Source organism: Trachemys scripta, chromosome 10 (genome assembly GCF_013100865.1).
Source record: "Trachemys scripta elegans isolate TJP31775 chromosome 10, CAS_Tse_1.0, whole genome shotgun sequence".
NCBI classification, from domain to species: Eukaryota; Metazoa; Chordata; order Testudines; family Emydidae; genus Trachemys; species Trachemys scripta.
Genome location: NC_048307.1, coordinates 79,277,959 through 79,301,627, shown reverse-complemented (window position 1 = coordinate 79,301,627; position 23,669 = coordinate 79,277,959). Strand labels below are relative to the sequence as shown.

Below are 23,669 nucleotides of genomic sequence, written 5' to 3'. Positions count from 1 at the left end.
TGTGGATTTAAGCTACCTTAACAGTTCCTAACTTCAGCTGGAAATGTTTCACTGATACTTTTTGAACTTCCTTTGTACATCTTGTACAAAAGGGACCAAAGTTACTTCTTTTCTAGTCCTGACCATGTTGTCTGTGCACGTTCCTGATTGTTGGCACAGTCAATTAAATTCAGGCGAACAAGATTCAAGATGTTCCCATATTTAAAACATCCCCCCAAGACAAGTCAGTTAAAAAAAAAAACAAAAAAAAAACCATTTCCTTCAGAACCTGACCACAAAGGATTATTAAGTAGAATAACTTTGCCCTGAAGAGTTATGTTTAACTCTGCAAGACAAATGGTCCCTTTCTTAAAGTGTAAAATAATTTGTTAGCTCTTAATTTGATCTTCTAGAATTAGCATGTAAAGCAATTTTCTCTTTTCTTTCAGTGCAATAAATCAATCCTTTATAGACAGAAATGTTGTTTATATCCTCTACAACAGGGGGGTGGTGGGGGAGGGACAGCACATGGGAGCTACAGGAGTTCTTCTCCATGGCTTTGTTTTAGAGAGTAGAAATCTGACTTCAGCATCTTGCATACTGTTGCTCTTTCTCTTATATGCAGCCGGTAAATGCATAACATACTTCCTTTGTAATCCCTCTCTCTTTGAATTGCCTGATTTAGAGAGCAGAGCTCTATTTTAACATCCATTTGTTCACATGGTAGAAGTTTGCTTTAATTAATTTCCAGTGGACTAAACTCACCCCTGTTGTATAAATGCACTGACTCGAGTCAAGATACACTAGGAATAAATTTAGCCCAATATGTCATGTTTTTATGGGGGGAGGAATATTTGAATTTCTTTAACTTCAGTCTAACGGTCCAAATCCCCTTCATCTGACCCAACGGTAGATAAGTTTTACCATATTAAATGGGAGATCGTCTCTTGCTCTTTGCATCAGAGTGGGCCAAATCCCTCCTTCTCAGTCACAGCAGCATAAACCCGGAGGAATTCAACGGTGCAAAGAAACACAATGCAACTCTATTTTGTAGAACCGCTGGTCTCTCAAAGCTGCCTCCTGGGATGCTTTTGCAGAGTGAAATAAATGAAGCACATGCTTTGCATTTGCACAACCCCCCAACAATTGGTGGAGGGTGCCCTTTCATTGAGCTAATCCAGAGCAAAAATAAAAACGGGCAGCGGTATTTGTAGTCGGGCCAAAGGAAAAGGTTCCCAGGCAACATTTTTGTGTGTGTGTCCTTTAATTTTTTTTTTAAACTACGGTGCGAACACGAGCATCACTTTTTCTTGGACTCCCCTCTCTGCCTTTTCCTTTATGCTGTGCAAAAGGAGCCCGGCTCCCCTGAATCTCAGGAAAGAAAGCAGCTATTCGCCGGCTTATAAAAGAAAGTGCACGAGCCTTTTGATGTTCCCCTGGAATATCCAGGCTCCAGTTCAAAGCATAGTGGGGTAAGGAGGGGATCCGTTTGCTTTGCCTTGAAATGTCCAGTCGCATAAAGCGCCAGTTGGATCTTTTGTTCCCCAGAAGGGGCCTCCAGGAGAGAGAGGAGCGAGTGTGCAAGGGGGGAAGAGAGGGATCGCTGGCCCCGGTGCAGAGGAGGCAGTAATGTTCATGCCTGTGTGTTTGCAAAGAGCAAAGGGAGATGCTGACAGATCCCTGATAGATGTGCAAGATGGCGCAAGCCCATTCCAGCCTCTCCAGCCACCAATTGTCTTAGGCAGCGCTCGCACCATGAGGATCTAGGTTGGCTTCCAACCACCCCCACCCCTTTTTCCATTTCGGTGCTTTGCGGATATTTTTTTGGGGGGGCTTGAAACCCGCTTTTGGGGGGGGCTGATTCTCTCCCCCCCCCCTCCAGCTGGATTTTCCACCCCCGATCGCAGAGGAGGAGAAACACCAGCCGCACCAAAAGTGGTTCCATGGCTTCCCCCGGCTCCCCTCTGCCGGCCGGCGTGTTCGGATTCCTGCTGCTCGCCTTCGCGGGAGGTAAGCGGGGCGCCTTCTCCTGCCTGCCCGGGGGGAGAGACCCCTCCACCCCATGCCATCTACCCCGGCTCCGACCTGCCTCTCGCCGGCTCGGGGCGCCTTGCTGAGCCGCTTTGCAGAAGGGGCGGGAGCCCCTCTCTTGCTGGGGCATTTGCACCGGAATTTGTGCCTGGTTTTCTTTGCTTTAAAGGGGGGGGGGGTAAGGACGGGGCGGGGGGGACACCAGCGCTGATCCAGCCACACACTCCCCGTCTGTGTTTTGATTTTCCTCGCTGCTTTGCTGGGAGCACATGGTTCTGTCAACAAGCGCCTTTCCAAACAGGGAAATTTGCCAAGCAGCCGTGAATACTCCTGCTGCAAACGGGTTGCTCTCTCGCTACACCCACACCCCCACTCTGTGGCCGCGCAGCACTTGCTGGCTTGGCTGTTATCCCCCTGGGCAGTTCGGTAGTATAGACAGACTCGCTCTTTTCGGGGCTCCAGCCGGCAGCTCCGGAGTCCCATCAGTTGCATCAGGTAGGCTCATCCTTGCACTGAAATGCCCTTCTGATTTCATCTGCGTCTGACTCATTCTGAAACCGGGCCAGATCTCTGTGAGCGATATTTGGAAGCGCCGAGTAAACTTTTTTTAAACACACACACACACAGGCATTTTATTCCATCCCCATGTTCTGTATTAGCATCACATGTTTGCAAAGTTCGACAGGATTTCCCCTGTCAATCGGGCTCTTATGGGGGGGAGGGGGGAGGCAGGGGTATGCTGGTAAACTGCAAGCCAAGCCATTTAAAATGTTCTCTGGCCAGGTTTTTGAAGTTTAAATCTTGATTGGCTTCAGTGGCGAAGATTGTGTGTAGCTGTGTAGGTTGGCGAGAAGGGGATATACACTTAAATAATGGGGGATTCCCCCTCCCCCAGAGATGTTCCTATAGAATTTTATGATGGCCTATCAAATTATAAACCAAATTAATTGGAAATGTCCCAACTATTTCAGAAATGCCATTTGTTCAATTGGAAGAAAGGAAAGGACCCCCCCCCCCGGATATAGATTCAGAATCGAGCCCATGGCATTCATTATCGGTGATAGATCACTCAGTCACACCAACGTTCATTCCTATGATTGCAATGCTGTTTGTGCAATGCAAGGTGTGAATTCTAAGTAGTACCGTTACTACTTAGAATTCACACCTGGAAAAATATACACACACCGGAGTGAGCGTGTGTGTGTGTAGGAATCCTACCATAAAATGCACAATCCTTGTCAGTGCAAATGGTAGCTCACGGGGAAGAAGTTATAGTGAAAGTTACAAGGGAAATAGCAAACTATTTTAAACCTACAAGTGTTACGCTTTCATGTAATGCTTGGCTTTCGTTCACACAAACGGCAACACAACTAGTAACACCCGCATAGGTCTAAGACTGAACTACAAAAACATCAAAGGGATTTTCCGCTGGATCTACCACAAACCCTGCTGATAAATTGTAACATTTTCTCCCCTACTCTGGGTGCCGTTAAAATACAAAATCAATGTAAAAACAGAGCCAAGAAAGGCAAGTGATCTTCTCTGGCAAAGGTGGAAATAGTCATGTGGGAAAATAATTTTCTCTCTTTCCCCCTCCCCAGTTAGTGGAGGAACCTGAACAAAATACAGTATGAGTTGTTCGAGAAACAGCTTAGCCTTCTCAGAACAGGAGAATAGTGTTACGCTTAATCTGAGTGTATGAAAAATGATTAGGAAATCAGGTTGGTGGGTTATTACATTAATAAACCTGGTGCATGGTCCTTAGCAGCCAATGGTAGAAGAAGTGTGTGAAGCTATTGGAAAATATAAACACGGTGATGAATTGAACAGTAACGAGACAGGTCTCCTTATTACAATCAGCCTGGTATGATTTCTGGATAGATAATAGTGCAATTAAGGTGATTGAAATAATACTTCTGGTGTTTTTACCTCTTTTTTTCATTGCAAGTGATTGAAAGTTTAACCTTCAAAAATCAAGCTCATTATTAGTTTATTGCCTATTGATCTCTTAGATTGCATCATGTTTTCGTTTGTATTGCAGTGTGTAGTTGTTTTGGTGACTTGGTGGTGTGCTTTCCTGGTCCTTCTTAGGAACATTTGGCTGCGGTTTAAAAGGTTGTTGTTGTTTTTCCTTCTTATTCTAGGATTCCCCCCCCCCATAGGCTTAACACTGTAGAAACAGTGAGTGTAAGTTTCTGTGCTCTGCTGAACTTAAGAAAACATCTATATGTATGTCAATCAGTAACTCAATAGAAACCTTTTCCACTGTGATGGAGGCTGTGACTCATCGGTTCTGCATACAGGAGGTACTGTGTCATGTTAGGCTTTCTTTTTCTCAGGATGTTCTCGCTTTTCATTACATAATGCTTGAGTTCCATCCTCGGGTTTTTCAAACTTTCCAAAATTAGTGTAGGCTGCCTCTTAAATAAACCCAGTGAAAGCTGAACCGGCTGGGGGCTCAGTTCATGGGAGCTGGGTTCAGCTTCAAGACAGTATTTCCTCTTCTTTTAATTTCCTGGAGTTCTTTGTTCTGGGTGATGGACAGCTTTTGTCACTGCTGAGCCCTGCATTCAAAGAAAGGCACAGGATATGAGATGCACCCAGGTTCTGCTTAGTAACAGCCTTGGAATTAAATGTTGTCATTTATATTTAAGTAGGCTTAACTTTGAAATTATTGAAGCTATAAGCTTTCGCTAATTCCTATTCTACATGGCTTTAGGTTTTTTTAATGTGAAAAGGGATTGCTTTCTCCTAAACTGGCATAAGACCCTGTCTTTTCTCTTAAAATACATACAGGGTATCTGGTATCATTTCCCTAATGAAACTCAAAGACAATATATGAAATTCAAACCTGCATTCGGTCTTTGTTTTGTTCAGGGAGTTCAGTTTGAGAATGTGTTGAAGTACTGAGAGCTGATCAGTTTTCATTTGCCATCAGAATCTCATGGTTAATAAAATGACAGCAAGGGTTGTCTAGCAATAACAAAAAGTTACATGTAAAACCTGAGAGTGCTGAAAAGAGAGCGTAGAGTATGCCTGCATTACCGTATTGTGTAAATATACAATGATTGTTATTGGAATAACATCATGCCCAACCCCAAGGTATCAGGGTGCCTATTATTATTTAATATTTAGATTTCAACGGCACCTAATGGCTAATGCAGAGCGTGCCCTATGGTATTAGGTGCTGTACATATAGTCAGTCCCCGACCCAAGCAGCTAGATGAGACTCGGCATAATGGCAATGCAGATAGAAATTTTATACATCTGTCTAATCATTTCTTCCTGTTCTTTATTCCGTATCATCCTGCTGTCCTCCTACTCCCCAAACTCCCTGTGAAGTCCATTGGGAGTTGAGAGCACGTAAAGAATACAGAGTTGGGCCCAGGGTCTGTATTACAGTCCTGACTCCCCGACCCCCCCCTCCATTTCTACACCAGTGTGACTCCACTGACTTTACTGGTGTCATTTACAGGGCATACGTGAGAGCAGAATCAGGCTCCCAGCAGTAACTGCTGTCAAACAGCAGACAAGGCCTTTTTATTGTATACATACGAACGAGGAACTCTCTTTCTTTTTTCCTTCACACTGACTTTACTTTTCTGATTCCCTTCTTTGTGCCTGGAATTTCTGTCTCTCTCTCCTCTTCCTCTTGGAGCATGCTAAGTGCAGAGCACAGATCCCAGACAGTGCCAGCCCCTTCTCCACTGTGCTCCACAGATACTTTAGAAGCAGTTCCATTTAGTGTGTGCTCCTTTATCCCCCCCCCCCATGCATTTGCTTCCCCACTGCCTAAAAGTAACTCCTTTGTCTGACGTGTTGAGATCAAGAGAGCCTGGCTTTATCACCATGGTGCAGCATTGACATTCAAAGGCTGGCTTCTACTCCCATTGAAGTCAATGGGAGCTTTCTTATTGACTTCAGCGGGAGCAGGATCGGGCCCGAAACGTGTGGTTTCTGTGTGAGGAGCAGCGTGTCGGTATAGCTCCATGCTGAGCGTCTGGCTTTTTCCTGTTGAAAGCAGAGAGCTAATTCTGCATTGATTAGAGACCATGCCATGCATTTCATTTTGCAGATTGTAACAGCCTCAGAACATGAGCGGCTTTCTGGTGTTTTGACCCATAATATCACCCTTTTATTTGATCTAACCTGACAAGCCAGGCAAACCTTTTGCAGATTACGAATTTTAATTTTAATTCGCCTAAATCCAAATGTGGTGGGAGGGGAAATAGTCAATTCAAAATTACTTTGGAATGACCAATTTATTTGAACTTTACTGGAGCTTGTCGTTTTACAGAGTTTGGAAACTAATAAATTACAGAACAGAGCTCATGAAAACCTACCCAGTCACTTTATCCGAAAGAATATGCAACATTTTGGTTTTTCAAGGAAATAAAAATAATTGTTGACACATGTTCGGGAGTCACTGGCAAGCATATAAAACCAATGTTTAAGGGGGCAGACATGTCAATAATTGCACTTTAAAAGAAGAGCGAGGGAAGCAGGCTGACATATTGGGAAAGGCACATAGCTACTAATCTGGTGTTGCTATTATATCAGATGTCACTGTCCCACCGCAGCCTGCACTTGAGTGGAGCCTAGACACTTAACAGTCCAGACCTGCTGCTGCTTTGGTAATTTAAAACCGGCGTTTCATAGCAGAGAAAAGGATTCGTTTCATTTTTGCTCATTGTTTTGATGAAGATAATCGTAAACAAAAGTTGGGTTTCCCCCCCCGCCTTTCTTTGGCAGAAGCTGGGATTGGACGACAGGGGATGGATCACTGGATAATTGCCCTGTTCTGCTCTTTTCTTCTGGGGCATCTGGCACTGGCCACGGTTGGAAGACAGGATACTGGGTTAGATGGACCATTGGTCTGACCCAGTATGACAGCTCTTTTGTAAACCAGTGCTTTTGCCGAAGGAATCTTTGCAGCTCAAACCCACGCAATGAGTGTGAAGGGGGAGAGGTGCTGATATTTCATTTGAAAGCAACTCTGATGTGTGGCCAACTCAACTGATGCCACCTGGAGGTGGAGCCAGTACTGATCAGCTAGCCCTTGGTACACCTCTACCCCGATATAACGCTGTCCTTGGGAGCCAAAAAATCTTACCGCGTTATAGTTGAAACCGCGTTATATTGAACTTGCTTTGATCCGCCGGGGTGTGCAGCCCCGCCCCCCCCCGGAGTACTGCTTTACCGCGTTATATCTGAATTCGTGTTATATCGAGTCACGTTATATCAGGGTAGAGGTGTACTAATTATATCTCCATCAGATTGATGGCCACGTTTGCCTCTGTTAATTTTCAGTAAGATGTGGAATGAGAAGTGATAAGGCAAAGGGAATCGAAGGGGATGGAAAGAGCTAGAGTGGTTGGTATCTTCTTTAAATCCCCTGGGAATTAATAAAACACCCCAAAGATTAGATTAAGGATACGCTGGGGATTTTTTTCCCCAAAGGAACCTGCTATGTCTGTCGTATGGTCATCTTCCAGTCCAGGACCGTGTAGCCCACGGCTTGGGGAGACTCTGAGTGGGGGCTATAGACCTGTGATGCTAGAGAGAGAACTGCAGGGTCTCCATGTGTCCAGCAATCTCAAGACAGAATCCCCTTTACCGCCTTATCACCCACATGAGGTGCATGGCATTTCTGCCATCTGTTTGGAGCGAGAGCTCTCGAGGACAGTTTCCCTGCCATCATTCTCCTTGTGAAGCACCATTGTGGAGGATCCCGAAGGAAATGGGGGGTTGTTTGGATCCCAGTGCTATCGTCGGGCATTGGTTAGCTTAGATACCTACAGGTGGCAGTTCTGCCCCACAGACAGGATGGATTGACCCAGCGCCCCTGGAAGTCAGTGGGGAAGGTTCCTATTCACTTTCTGAAAGGTCAGTGGGCCCAGACACAGGGTTACAATGAGTGTCATGTTTGGGGGCAGGAAAAAGTTCCTGAGGCTGATATGTCATGTGGGGCTATCGACATAGTCGTATTTGGAGGGTGAGGAGCAATTGCCCTTTGCTCCCCAAGGGACAGAGGAGAGGACCAAGGTGTGATTGCGAGAGAGAAAGAATGATAAAGAGAGAAAATGCCAGATGTTAAAAAAATGAGGGAGAAGGTCAAGTTAGAGAAGAAAAAGGTCTTGAAGGAAGAGTGGGGACCATGGACAGAAGGAAAAAAAAAAGATAATAAAAAGAACAGAACCAATGCTCTATGAGACATTTTGGATTGTTTGGTCCCATGGTGGTGGTGGTTGTTTCTAGCTGTAGTGAAGAGAGATAGGGAAATATCCCTTTAAATAGTTTGTGGGCCTTCTAATGGCACTCACTGTGCTCAGTGGTTTAGAAGCGGCCAGAGCATCAGTGTGCATGTAGCTAGGCCTGGCGTGTTTGAGTGTATTAGTACAGGTGGTTGTCTGGGACCCCACTGTGCCTGGGTGGCTTCTTCATATAACTTGTTGTATGAAGAGAAAAGGCACAACCATTGGTCACAAGGCTGGGGTCACAACAGTGTCTGTGCTTTCTGGTGCAGCTGTATGAAACAGAGCATGTTCCCGCCTTTGGAAGAGGATGGGTGATAATCTCTATCCCTGCCCACTCTGCTTTGGATGCTACAAGTAACCCATGTTTTCCGAGAGGTTGATTGGCATGGGCATGTTGACAAGGACATTGGGTGTTTTTGCCCTGCTTTGATGCACATAATGTGAATCAACTGTTGGGTAGAGGTACATGTATCTGATGTGGTTGACTTTCCAGAGCTGCAGTGGGATCTTGAGGATCTGTGTCTGAAATACTTACACAAAAGTTATATAGATCAAAGTTTTGTGGGCAAGATCCTTGCATGTGGCCAAATTACAGAGAGTATGAGTCAGGGTGTGTATATGCTCCCTTGGGGTACGTCTTCACTACCCACCGTATCGGCGGGTAGCAATCGATTTATCCGGGATCGATATATCGTGTCTCGTTAAGACACGATATATCGATCCCCGAACGCGCTCACCGTCGACTCCGGAACTCCACCAGAGCGAGTGGCGGTAGCGCAGTCGACGGGGAAGCCGCGGCCGTCGATCCCGCGCCGTGTGGACCCCAGGTAATTCGATCCAAGATACTTCGACTTCAGCTACGCTATTCGCGTATCTTGGATCGGTCCCCCCCCCCAGTGTAGACCAGCCCTTAATCATGCTGCTGTGCCTGACTCTTCCTCCTGCACTGTTAGAGCAGAAGAAAGGCTGCTCTAACTTGCTCCAGGCCGCAATAACATGCAGAGGGGACCCACTAACTTACCATGTGACCTTGAGCAAATCATTTCATCTCTCCGTGCCGCTGTCGTGTCTATTATAGTTCTTTGTGGCAGGGACTGTATCTTCCTATCTGTGTGTGTTACAGCACCCAGCCCAATGGAGCTGTGGTCTTGTTTGAGGTCTCTAAGCTCATCTGTAATCTAAATAATAATAATGCATTCTATACTCCAGGGTGACTGTCTACTCTATGAACACTTTATTGTTGACTAATTCCACTCAATAGATCAATCTGGAAGAGGTCTTCTCCCTTTCCAGGTATTCCCAAATAGACTGGGAATTGAATTCGGGCCTCTTGAGTCTTAGACTGATGCCTCACCTGGACCATCCTTCCAGCCAAGAGCCCCTCTGGCTACAGCTTTGTTTAAAGATGGTCACAGCCAACACGTTTTGGGTCTCACTCCGGAGCGGACTGTAGAGTTTGGAATTTTTCTCACCTGATTTCCTTGTTGTGACTGTATTTAGAGTTCGAGCCCCTGGGAATTGTCCACTCTAGTTTATAACATTGGGGGGCATTTTGCTGACTGGGAGACTGGTTCTTCACTTCATACTTGCTCCTTACTCAGGCAAAATGTTCATCAGCATCGGTGGGCGCGGCTGATGGGAGGAGGGGCAATTGTACTGGGGCCCCAAAGCATCTGCAAGTGGGGTGAAATGGGAGCCAGTCAGCAAACATGTTGTAGTGGGCCCAAAAGTCCTCTCTATGGCTGCAATCCCTGGGTGAAGTGGGCTGGGCTGGGCCCTAGGTCAGATGTCCCAGAGGTGCTGTGTTATCCTTGGCAAAGTCCTCGTGCACTCCCACGAATGGTGGACGTGTTTTATATGTGCCGATGGGAAAATCACTTTATATAACCTCCCATCCAAATGGAAAGGGGATAAAAAAGTCAGTGCTGGTAAACTTTACTAGGGACCCTTATAGTCTGTTCTCTTCTTTAAATGTAAATTTTCTGAATGGCCCAAAGAACCAGTTTGCACTATACTACAGAGTAGGGCTTTACTAGTCAGTGACTTGGTCATCTTCAGGAAGATTTAAACGGACACTGTCCAGATTTTTAGGTTCCCAATTTCATCAGCCTTGAAACAGTTGTAATCTGCTAGAGAACCTCCTTCAGGTCTTACCTCTCTAATAAGAACCTAAGAATGGCCATACTGGGTCAGACCAATAGTCCATAGTGGCCAATGCCAGGTGCTTGAGAGGTAATGAACAGAACAAGGCAATTTATCGTGTGATCCATCCTGGGTTGACCTGTCCCCGCTTCTGGCAGTCAGAGGCTTAGGGGCACGCAGAACATGGGGTTGTATCCTTGACCATCTTGGCTAATAGCCACTGATGGACCTGTCCGCCATGAACTTATCTAATTCTTTTTTGAACCCAGTTATAATTTTGGCCGTCACAACATCACCTGGCAATGAGCACCATAGGTTGACAGTGTATTTCCTTTTGTTTGTTTTAAACCTTCTGCCTATTAAATTCATTGTGTGACCCCCCGGGTTCTTGTGTTATGTGAAGGAATAAATAACATTTCCCTAATCAGATTCTCCACATCAGTCATGATTTTATAGACCTCTGTCATGTCCCCCCTTAGTCATCTTTTTTCCAAGATGAACAGTCCCAGTCTTTTTGCCCTCTCCTCCTATGGAAGCTGTTCCTTACCCCTTATCATTTTTGTTGCCCTTCTCTGTACCTTGTCCAATTTTAATATAGCTTTTTTGAGATGGGGCGAGCAGAACTGATTGCCGTATTCAAGGTTTGGGCCTACCATGGCTTTATATATTGGCATTATGATATTTTCTGTCTTATTAGCTATCCCTTCTTAGTGGTTCCTAACATTCTGTTAGTTTTCTTGACTGCCGCTGCACATTGAGTGGATGTTTTTAGAGATTTACTACAATGACCCCAAGATCTCTTTCTTAGAGTGGTAACAGCTAATTTCGACTCAACATTTTGTATGTATAGTTGGGATTACATTTTCCAATGTTCATTACTTTGCATTTATCCACATTGAATTTCATCTGCCATTTTGTTGCCCATTCACCCCGTTTTGTGAGATCCCCTTGTAACTCTTTGCAGTCTGCTTTGGACTTAACTGTCTTGAGTAATTTTGTATCATCTGCAAACTTTGCAACGTCATTGTTTACCCCTTTTTCCAGATCGTTTATGACTATGTTGAACAGCACTGGTCCCAGTACAGACCCCTGGGGGACACCATTATTTACCACTCTCCGCTGTGAAAACTGACCATTTATTCCTGCCCTGTCTTTTAACCAGTTACTGATCCATGAGAGAACCTAGCGTCGTATCCCAGGACTTCTTAGTTTGCTTACGAGCCTTTGGTAAGGGATCTTCTCAAAGGCTTTCTGGAAATCCAAGTACACTGGGTCATCCTTGTCGACATGTTCCTTTAACTCCACCATTTTATTAAAGTGCTTTATGTGCGTCTCCCCGGGTTACTGAGAAATGTGGAAAGCAAAATAGTAGCCCCTTTTTGTAGGACCTGACCAAAAAAACAGTTGGTTTGTGCTCATCTTTCTGCTGGCTCTGCAGTTGACTATTAAAGGCTCTGATCCTGCTGCCAAACGTCCATAGGCATTTACCTTTACTAACCACGATAGTTGTGTGGGTAAGGCACCTTGGGCCGAACTCCTCATTGCGTTCCTCCAGGTTTATGCTCATTGGCCCCATTGACAGTGGAATAATGCAGAGGACAGTCAGGCCCCTTGTATTCAGTAGGATACACGAGGCTGGATTTGGTAGTCTGACCAGTTCACGTTGTGCCACTGACACAGTGCAAAGTGAATTTAAACCATCCAGAGAACTGGACAGGAAAATTCTCCCTGTGAAGGGGCATCTCCATTAGCCTAAAGCTGGCAAAGACTACATAGCCATGTCATATGCCGGCTGCCGCTCCTCCCCCAACATATAGGGACAAAGGGCTGGGTGAGGACAGGAGGGGGTATGGTGGAACTGAACTGGACTGGGACCCATTTTAATTCCTGGCCCTGCCACTGACTTCCTGTGTGACTTTAGTAAGTCATTTAATTTCTCAGTGTCTCGATTCCTTCACCTGTGAATTGGAAATAATCATAATACTAGCTTTGTCTGCTTAAACTGTAGACTCTTTGGGGCAGGGATGATCTCTCTTCCCCTGTGTTTGTACAGCGCCTAGCACAATGGGGCCCTGATCTGAGTCGGGGCCTCTACAAGTTACACTATTACAGATAATAACAATAATTATTCTTGTAAAATAAGACTTTTTAATTTTACCTTTTTTGAAAGTACAGGAGGGGGAAAAAGGTTCCCAAACGGAAAAGGGAAAAATCAGGGGAAGAAAAATTTCTTTTCAAGCTTCTAAAGGGAATCACAATGAATGTTGAGTTTAAAAAAAATTAAAATTATATAAAAAAAATACTTGGAAGTGTCTTTTAAGCTTTTAATTCATTCAAAGTTCTATCTCTTTTCAAAGTTCTATCTCTTTCAGCACTAGGCAAATCTCATGGTTCCGAAGTGTTAGTGCTAATTGGTTTCTCTGTGTGCTTTTCTAGGTGATCAATATTAGGAGATATTTGGCATTAAACAATCATATACATTGTCACATATATTGTTCGGAAAGATGTTAAATATTTCTTAAAGGGGCAGTTGTAGGATGAGGGCTCCAGTCATTTTCTCTTTTCTTTTGTGTCAGTGCTAATAATACTCACCCTCCCTCCCTTTAATAGAAGGTACAGCAATTTCCCCTCACAAATTCCAAAGCACAGGCAGCTGGAGTTAAGACAAGCATTTGGTTAATTGGCTGAACAATGCCCGGTTACTCCGAGCTGGCTGCTGAGTCGAGTTTTAGAACAGTTTGCATCTTTTCAGGCAGCGAATATATCACACACTGACTCAGAGAGTCTATTTTCATAAATCCCTCTTTCCAGGGACTTTGCATGGGATGATGTTAGGTTTGATATCCAGCCAAGATGTGGACAGGCATATCAGGGAATGAGACTTTTCGAATGAATGCATATGGCCTGAATAATTACCCCTCACTCCAATTAATTACAAAGTTGAATGGTTTACATTTGACTAGAAAATGGAGTTTATTTCCACTTTGCCCCAAATTGGTGGCTTCCTGGTAAATGCACTCTGCTGTTTATGAGACAAGAGTTTACATATGTTTGGTCCTTATCCATTGAATCTATCTATCTAATCTATCCATCCTCTGCTCCGTCCAGGTTGACCTCTAAAGTAAACATTCCTTTGTCTAAAAGGAGGCTGCTTGTCCCACAGGGGGAATTCTTGTGCTAACGTCATCATTCCTTTTACTGTAATCTTGACGGTCATGGAGAAAGCCTGGGCTCCGAGTTTGGAATCTGCCTTTTAAGATCCGGAATCTGATAAGGAAAATCTTTGCTTCCTGGGAGTAAATCCCCTCCACGTCCTAGAGGACTTGAATTTCCCCATGTGTGTAAAGTCAAATGGACTTTGAAAATCTCCCCCATGGTTCAAAGGCATGGTGCCCAACTCCCTGTGAAAATCAATTCCCAGTGGAGCCTTTGAAATATCTTACTCAAAGAGAGCATTCCTGGGCCTAAAGGACTTTAGATCAGGCAGTGCCACCCTTTCCCATGTTGAGTAATGATGGGACAGCTTGGAGAGTGAAGTAACGCTGAGGGCGAGTATGGGAAGCACAACCTGGCCCCGTGTGAGCGGAGGAAGTGATATAGGATCTCAGGTTTTCCGGGTTAATTCAGTCCTTATTGAGGCAAAACTACCGGAGATGAATGCCCTGTCCTGTACCCCTATCTCACCTGACTGGCTCTTTCTCACATGGAGAATCCCATTGATTTCATGAACAAGGATGCGCAGAACTGGGCCTCATTCAATGGGAGTTTTGTCTGGGTGAAACCTGTGGCCAGATTCTGCCATATTTGATTCATGCTCAGTAGTACCTTGCTCCATGGATACTCAGTGCCTTACTTCCTAAGTGGTGCTTTTGGCTGGTGCACTGGGTGTCCCCTCAGGGACAAATGGGGTGGAGATGCCCTCCTCCTGACACTCCTGAATATGGGCACACAGGAATCTGGCTGTATGTTTTAGGTACTTCTATGGCCCCATTACTTTAGTTTCTGAGCACCCCCTAAACATCTTAATGTATTTATCACCTCTTGGAGGCAGGGCAGTGCTGTTATCCCCATTTCACAGAGGGGAACTGAGGCCCAGAGAGACTGAGGCCCTGATTTTAAAGGTATTTAGGTGCCTAAAACACACACAGGTGCCCAGTGGGGTTTTCCGACGTGTCTAAACACTTCAGAGCGTCTGAATATTCCACTAGTCACCCCTCTGCATTTTTAGGCACCTCACCTCAATACCTGGCCCTTAGTGACTTGCCCAGGGTTACGCTGGAAGTCTGTGGCGGAGCAGGGAATTGACCCAAAATTTCCTAAGTCCTTAGGCTAGTGCCCTAACCACCATCCTTCCTGTAAGCAGAGGGGTGTGTGCTGCTACTCCACATGCCCACAGAATAAGCAGGTGGGGAGTGGGCAGAGCCAGCCCCCAGGTGTCAGCAAGCATAGCTAAGCCAAGAGAGGGCTGGGGAGGCTTAATTCGCTGCTGGGGTAGGCTAGGAGGAAGCTAGCCCTCCGAAGGAAGAGGGAATCGGGGTAGGATTCCGGCCCCAGAGAGGGGTCTGTGAGTTGCAATGCATCTAGGGTGGAGCAGTCCCCCAAAAGGAACAATCCAGCTCCTCACTTAATAAAAACCACACCGAGGGTCCGCGTTCGGGGAGTATCTTTCAAGCCTTCCACAGACCAGCACGGGCCTGAGAGCAACAGATTTTTTAAACGATGGGCTCCAGCCCTTTTCCTGTTCAAGCCGTGCACATTCAGGATCAAGGCAGAATGTTTACCGAGGTAAACGTGATTATCCCCAATCACAGCCCCTAATGATGGTTATTATAATGACAGCGATTGTGGGGAAAGGGTGTGTAATTACGTTGATTCTTCTCTTTATTGTACATATAATAATAAGCAATTTCGTGCAACAGACAAGGGGGAAGATGGGGCATTTATTTCATTAGGCTCTTCAATGATTGGTTGATGGGCCAAATCCTGAAGTCTTTATTCAGTCTTTACTCAGGCAAAATTCCCACTCAACTCAGTGGGAGTTGAATGAGTAAGAAACCCTTATTACAAAAGGCTCCTGAGGCCTCAGCAGAGAATGGAGCCCTGTGGTGTTAGGTGCTATTTAGAATCTGGCCCATGCTGAAGAAAAATGCTGAGCATTCGTCTAATTCCTTAATTTGGGGGGGAAATGTAATTGACGGATTGTGCCGGCTGCACACTGGGCCTCTGAGAGAGCCGCAGGGCTGTCTCTTAAAAAGGAGTTGGAGGGTCCGGTAGATCACCGAGGTGCATGAGGCTATCCTGACATTCTAAGACACGTATTGAAGGGTTCGTAACCTGGTGGGAGAGCATGTTTATTTTAGGGGTCTGCTGTTAAATGTGCACATGCCTATCTCTCCAGCAGTACCTTTGACATGCTATGCATTACCCTGCCTCCTTTGCTCGCTCTGTCCCTGGGCCTCCTCTCAGGTTACACTCAGTATCTAGCCCCGGTAATCCAAGTTAAGTTGCTGTATATAAGTAATTGATAGGAACTAAAGAAAAAAAAAAATAGAGGAAAAGTACCCTGGCTCACAAAGCAGAAGGGAAGGTAATTTTGTTTAAAAATAACCTTGTATCGCTTTCCCTTATTTATTTTTAGCTAGCATGAAAGGTACGCATAAAGAGGACCTCAAAACATCTGTGTATACAGCACCTAGGATCTGGTTCTTGGATGAGGTCTTGTAGGCCTTGCTGTCATATAAATGATAAATGATGATAAGTTCTGGCTGGGGGTCACCAGGGAAACTTCTCTATAAAGGTCCCAATTCTGCAAACCTGTGCGCGGGTAGCCCTTACTCAAGTAATTCATCCCACTGGAGCCAGTGGGAGAGAGGCAGAACTACTTAGATAAGAGCTCCCTGGGCCAAATCCGAAAAGCCCAGTGGATCAGAATGGATTCTCTAGCACTAGTAGACTCCACCTGGTGGAACTCTGTCTGGACACAGATGCATGTACTAGGGCTCCGTTAACTCCACTAACCCATCCCAAGGTAGAATTTTAAGTTACGACACCAGCAGCGCTTTGGGACAAGGAACTCGTTAATTTCTCAACCCCATCGGCAGTTTTAGAATCATCTGATACCATACTGTCAAACTTCCTTCTGACCCAGTGAATGATCCCTATTCTAACAGTTTTCTTCGGTGTAGCTGACATATTGCTTACTGCAGTGTTCAAAGTTGGCAGCACGTACGCTGGATTGATATTTGTTGCTTATGGTTCTATAGCAGGGATCTCAAACTCAAATCACCAGGAGGGTCACGTGAGGACTAGTACATTGGCCCAAGGGCCACATCACTGGCACCTTTTCATATAAAGGCACTCCACCCCTTCTATGAGGCCCCGCCCCCATTCCAACCCCTCCCCAAAGTCCCTGCCCCTATTCCAACCCCTTCCCCAAATCCCCGCCCCCTGCCCCGCCTCTTCTCCGTCTCCTCCCCTGAGCGCGTGGCTCCCCACTACTCCCCCTCCCTCCTGGAAAGCATTAAGTGCCACCAAACAGCTGTTTGGTGGCGGGAAGCTCCTGGAGGTAGGCAGAGGAACGGGGATGCGGTGCACTGGGGAGAAGGGGGGGGCATCAGGTGAGGGGAGCTTGGTGGTCGCAGGAAATAACTCCGGGGCAGCTTGGCGGGCCGCAGGAAATAACCCCGCGGGCCGCGTGTTTGAGACCCCTGTTCTATAGTAATAGTTAGAGAAGGAGAAGACATAAGGTAACTGGAACGTTACCAAGGTAGTTGCCCAGATTGCCACTATGGTATCTATGAGCATGGCAGTAGGATCTTGTCCACATCCAAGGAATTTGCAGCAGTGTAACTACATCAGTGACGTCCCTGGAGACTAAACACCCCTCTCCCCCCTACAAGTGGACTTTCCAGGGCAGGGTTGAGACATATGGGCAGGGTAACATGAAAGGAACTTTAATCGCCACTGCCCTGCTGCCTTTTTCTCCTCCTCCCTGCAAATCAGTGGGAGAGTTTTGCTGTTGATTTCTGTGGATGCAGGATTGAGCCCGCTGTGTTCTTTGCTGATTCTATCTGTTGAGGACATTGCTGATTAACTGATGGCTACACCCATTAATTTAAACTGGAAACCTTTCCTGTGCTCCTAGGATATAAAGAGGTGAAGAGATACTGATACGTACCATGGAGAAAGGCATCAATATTGCTGTTTTGCTCAGTTACACTAGTTTTTCCAGACAGGACCATTTAAAATCCATGACAAGCCCCCCGTTGACATCAGAGGGAGTAAGATGAGACTCGAGGTGTATAGAAAGGAAATTCGGTGCTTTTGTTTCTGGAATATGTAGCAGAGAACTTTTCCACTTGAGTATCAGCAAGACATGACACTCATACTCGTTCTGCAAATTGGTGAGTTCCAGTTCTATTCCACACACAGTCTGTAGCAAGTAGCATTTTTTTCAGAGAACTGTAGAAATTGCAGAAGGAAGAGGCATGTTTGAAGATCTGGTCCCTTCCTGGAACTGCAGGATTGTGTTCAACTGCATATCTATTTGATTTAGTTGGGGTAAGTGCTGCTTTGAGCTGGGGGTTGGACTAGATGACCTCCTGAGGTCTCTTCCAACCCTAATCTTCTATGATTCTCTGATCTCCTCATGTTTGAAAGCAGCATCTGGTGAATGCCCCACATGACGAGGCTTCCACCACAACCCTTGGGAGACTTGTAAAACATAATTGTTGGGAAGACTTTCCTGATACTCAGCTTACATTTTCCTTTTCTCAGTGTCCTGACAGTACCTCTAGTGATCCTTCCTCTTAACCACCCTAATAAATTCTCCATCCATGGTGTTTACATGCTTCTAATATTTATATTAGGACAGCTGTTCTTTGGTCCCCTTTTACATTTCAGGTCTGCATGTAAACACTCACTCTGCACTATTCTTAAAAGTGCTGGCCTGTTTTCACCTTTCCTTCAAGTCTGTAATCACGACTGCATTGCAAATTATAGCCTAAAAAGGTATGCTGGACTAAATGAAGCATAAAATACAAAGGACATAGTGTTTAGACATTCTGTTGGGAAAAGGAGAAAATTAGTATGTAGCTTTGTGGTGTGAAGTGTGGGTTTGCTTAGTGTTAGAACTTCTATGTTAACTGATGTTCTAAAGACGTCAGTTAGTGTAATGGGCTTGCAGGAGATGTTTTGTGTTTCTGCTCTATAAGATTGTGAGTTAATATTACTGTGCCTAATTGACTGTTCATTAAGAATGTAATCATGGCATCACGTGACTGCTACAGCATAAGATACACTAGGTGGTAAAAGTAAACAGCTGCCCAACTCTGCCGAATAAGGGGCTTCCCTCAGAAGGCACCACTAGCTTCCTGGAAACAATAAGTTGCAAGGAACTTGAGGGTCGTGACCCCTGAGGGGGTGTCGTGATAAGTCAGGGGGCCATGGCCACCATATCTTTCTGTATGCTTAGAGGAGCGGCGGAAGGTTTTTTTTCTGTTGTCATCTAGGGTCATGAGGTGTAGAATGGCTGTTCTAAAGTAACAGATGCCCGTTGTTTGAACGAATCCTCCTTTTACAGACATTGCCCCAGCAGTCAGGGCTCAGGTAATAGTCTTGAAGTGGTTATAGTATGGCTGAGATTTCCTAAGACGCCTCAAGGATTTGGATGCCCAGTTCCCTTCGGGCATCTTTGAACAATGCTGCCGGCAGCTGCTCCTTATTGTATTCCCCTGGCCAGCTCCATGCTGATTCAAATGAAACCACAGACTCCTTGTTGGAATGTGCATGCTCCTGGATGCACAGCTCTTCCCAGGTGCGCCTCAGGGCGCCAGGAGCAACTAACTATTCCTTGCTGGAGTGGTCCCTTTCCAGTCTTCTTGACCAAGCAGCTTGTGCACAAGTGCTTCTGCCTGTTTCTTGGGAAAGGTACTTATGGCCCAGACACATACAGCAACCTGTTGTTTCTAGACTGGTTTCGCGAATCCCTGGTCTTAGTCAAAGCTTTAACTCTGGATGCTTCTTGTGGATTAAACAAACTTTGTTTCTTCCCCTTTCCCCCATCTTCTAGATTTTGGTCATTCCACCGAGCTGGCCTTCGCTGTGGAGCCCAGCGATGACATAGCAGTGCAGGAGCGGCCGCTGGTGCTGTACTGCCAGGTGGAGGGAATCCCGCCCATCACCATTACGTGGCGGAAGAACGGGGCGATGATCGTGGAGAATGAGAACACCTTCGTGCTGGCCAATGGATCGCTGTACGTCTCCCGCTTCCAGAAAGTCAGGGGGGATGGGTCGTCTGATGAAGGTGAATACGACTGCATGGCTCAAAACCGCTTTGGGCTGGTGGTCAGCCGCAAGGCGAAGATTCAAGCAGCTAGTAAGTACTGCGCTCGCCCTATCCATGCCTCCAAATTCCAGCCAAGGATGGTCTTGTTTTTGAATTAGAAATGTTCATTCCCTGGTAGCATTCAAGGATGCAAATTAGTTGTATTGGCTGGCTGGAGGTAGACCAGTAAGTCTACAAGGATCTAGCACAGTGTTTCCCAAACTTGGGATGCCGCTTGTGTAGGGAAAGCCCCTGGCGGGCCGGGCCGGTTTGTTTACCTGCCGCGTCCGCAGGTTTGACCGATCGCAGCTCCCACTGGCCGTGGTTCGCTGCTCCAGGCCAATGGGAGCTGCGGGAAGTGGCGCAGGCCGAGGGATGTGCTGGCCGCCACTTCCCACCGCCCCCATTGGCCTGGAGCAGCGAACTGCGGCCAGTGGGAGCTGCAATTGGTCGGACCTGCGGACGCGGCAGGTAAACAAACCGGCCCGGCCCACCAGGGGCTTTCCCTACACAAGCGGCATCCCAAGTTTGGGAAACACTGACCTAGATGATATGAACGCCAAGTGGGTGTCACGACTTGATTATAGATCTGAGACAGACCGGTACATGTGCTGCCATTCTGTCCCAGAACTAATGGATTTTGGGAGCCCCGCTGCCACTTACATTTGCTCCCTGCCTGCCCTCCCTGTATCTGGTGCACAGAGGTGTGATTTGGGCATGCTTTCAGAACTGACGCAGGAGCGTCCGGGCCCCTCTTCCTATAGATCTTACATGCAGGGCTGGAAAGGTGAAAGTTCATATATGGACGGGATTGCTAAACAGTAAGAACCAAGCCATTGGCAGGCTTCTGTCTGGAAAATTGAATGGGGGCTGAGGAAAGGATTAAAGGAGTGAGAGAAAAAGACGAGTGGGGAGCAGATGTGGGCTATCGCTGTGATCTAATCTCCGGAATAATTGTACTCCTGTAAAAGGAGAGTTAATCAGCCCTTGCTTAAGGAGGAGAAAAATAAAGAGACCTCATGGTAGTAAATCCCCTGTCCCAAAGGAGTGAGTCACAGTCAGTCACACAGCGAATACTCCATCACTCACGTCTCTTCTGTGCTGTGTTTTGAAACCTCTTTGCCTCTTGCCGCTGCTAGGTACCATTCATAAGGCATCACTTTTCCAACAGTAGGCAAAGACCTTTTGAAGGTCACAGTTTCTTTGTTATTTAAGGCAGGCGGCATGGAAGCAGCAAGTCTTATTTACTCCCTGGCATTGCCTTTGGGGGCAAGGCTAACAACACAAGACAGATTGTCTGTTGTAGGAGCCTGTAGGGGGGAAAAATGAAAATGTCAAAGAGTGAATGAAATTAAAAAAAAAGGAAGAAAGGGAAAAAAATACCGAGCAGGACACAATTGTGATTCCGTGGCCTGCCTGTGCCTGCAGTCTGCTGCTCTCTTATTTATCCCATTGTATTTGGAAATGCTGTTCCTGAGGTTAATTCTTTCTTGAGTGGCATGCGCTCTGCTGGTGCTTTCCTAAATGTAGCCTGCTTGGGTTTTTGATTGCTGGTTTGGTCATGAGTGTGAGCCTTGTCCAGATAACAGCAGCAGCTAATGACCCCCTGAGTGGTGGTTTCTCTGTGTGCGCCTTGCACGGAGAGTATGTCCTTTTGCCTGTAGGCTATCTGCAGGCTGCCTGAGGTCCACTAGGGTGTCCTTTTTGCATTCAACCAGATCTGGTGGTTATATCTAGGCATGTACTTTATGTACCGTTCGAGTAAGGAGATACCCCATTCCCACCTTGGCTATCACCAAGCTGAGGTCCTTCATGTAAAAATTTTGGGCCACCTTTATGAAAAGACCCCAACTCCTTTAAGAGAACATGTTTTGCTCACCCTTGGAGTAGTCCCGTAAAAACGCTTCCATTGCCGTTGTAATTTATTTTGAGACCATCCGATGGAAGGGGCAAAAAAGCCCAGGCAACATCCTCTGTAAGGGTGTGAAACTTCCCTGGTTATACTTATTGCCACCGAAACCACTTAAAACCCTTCCTTTCCTGCTGGCGGGCTTTGGCTCGCTGACTGCCCTTAAAGGCAACGCCCTGCCGTCAACCGTTCCTGAGTGTACGGAGAGGCCATCAGCCAACCTCGCTGTTTAGTGGTGTGAGTAATGACAATATCGAGGAGGCAAAGGGTTTGGGTCTGTGCAGGTAAGCAGCCAGATCTATAACCTGTCAGTCTCCTGAGGACAAGCCTCAGAGTGTTTTTGGTGACCAGTTTTGTCACTTCTGAGCTGGGAGATGGCTGACACAGGAGTACAATGTCAGACTTCCTGGACCTGTAAGTGGGAGATGTAAGAGCCAGAGGATAGTCAATAAACAGTGCTCTCTAGGCTACGGTGTCAATATGGATGTGAAGAGCTGCATGTTCCTGAATAGCATTTCCTTTGGTAACTAGATTTTAGCTTAAATCAAAATGGAAGAGAATCACGTTGAAAACACTCTGGGCCCTATTCTGGCTTCGGGCTTGGAGCTGTCATAATTTCTTCCCATGCGCCATTAACCCTGTACAGACTATACTGTCTTCGCCCCACCCGTGCAGTGAGATCCTGCCAGTAACAGGAGTCATCTGCAGGGCATTGTGGTGGATGGGGCTGAGCACGTGTACCTGGGCCAGTGTAACCCACTGTTCGGTGTGTGTTGCTGATCCATAGAAAATATGAATCTGCTGCAAGTGCCCGCTAGACACTTAGTTCGGTGGCTTATTCTTTAGGTCCTGGGTTCAATCCTCTCTGACGATCAAGATGATGGCTGTTCTCCCAGGCCCCAAAGTTCACCACCCATCTTGCTTCTTCGTTAGAATGTAGACTGGCACCTCAGTCAGCTGGGTATCAAAAGAGAACTGTTTCGATTGTTTTCAGAATTTTTATTAGGTTTGAGGTTTTTTTTGACCGAAACAGGTGAAATTGGCATGAATTCATGCCACGGTTTGGTGTCCCTGAATCTGCATCTTTTGCTGAAAAAAGGTTTAGGGTGGAAAAATTTTGCCCAGCTCTATTTAGAAGCAATGTTTCTAACAGGTGGAAATTGGTTTGCCATCTCTTGCACTGGACTTCCACACTGCCAGGGCCACTGGTTATTTATTATTTGTCCCATGGTAGCACCTAGGGGTCCCAGTCGTGGATCAGGGTTCTGTACAAACACGTGCCAAAAAGATGGTCCTTGCCTTGAGGAGCCCACCTCGCGCACTAAGCACAGAAATTCCAGTTACATTACCTGGTAATGAGCACTTATAATCCTGGGAGCCTTGAATAGCTTGGGCGCTGGTTTGCTTTAAGGAAGAAAATATGTGTTGTATAAACCCTTTCTGAAAGAGTTAAAATGTCTATGGGCTAAATCCTGCTCCCCGTGCAGATATGCCCTTCGCTTGGTATTGACAGCTGGGCAGAAAAGTGAAGGAGAAATAAAAAAAAATCATGCAAGTTGATCAAGGCTGCGCTACTGAGAAGTAAAAGGAATCTGACAAAGCAGAGCCCCCAGAGAGCTCTGCTATATGTTTCACTCTGTTCAAAGGGATGCCGTTTGTCTCATATCATCATTACAGACTCTGGCGTTGTATTGTTCCTTGGCCTATAGTCTTCTTGGCTCTGTGGAGCGTCCATGTTTGCATTCAGGAAGTGTTGTTGGATATCACATATTTTTTTAATGTTTCAGGTTCATTTCAACACATTGATATTGGGTAAAATTTAACTGGAAAACCAGGCTGATCACAGATGATGTACATATAATACAGGGCCCTCATGGTATGAATGCTCAGATTCGAACTCCTCATAGATTATTGGCACTGAAATGAAAGGTTATGCCGTATATCTCAAGGAAGGTAAATTACCCGAGCTTTGCAATAAAGTCTCAGATTTGGCAATATTTAGACACCTCAGAGATGCAATGATTTG

The 23,669-nt window shown here is 46.0% G+C and overlaps 1 protein-coding gene across 1 annotated transcript in view; it reads left to right on the top strand.

The window, feature by feature from the left end:
• Positions 1-1,542: 1,542 nt before the first annotated feature.
• The window catches only part of IGDCC3 (immunoglobulin superfamily DCC subclass member 3), a 187,532-nt gene continuing 165,405 nt past the window's right edge, over positions 1,543-23,669 (top strand). The window contains exons 1-2 of the mRNA XM_034785002.1: positions 1,543-1,989; positions 19,480-19,785. Coding sequence (XP_034640893.1) covers positions 1,923-1,989; positions 19,480-19,785 — 373 coding nt within the window. The 5' untranslated portion in view covers positions 1,543-1,922. The remainder of the gene's footprint in view (positions 1,990-19,479; positions 19,786-23,669) is intronic.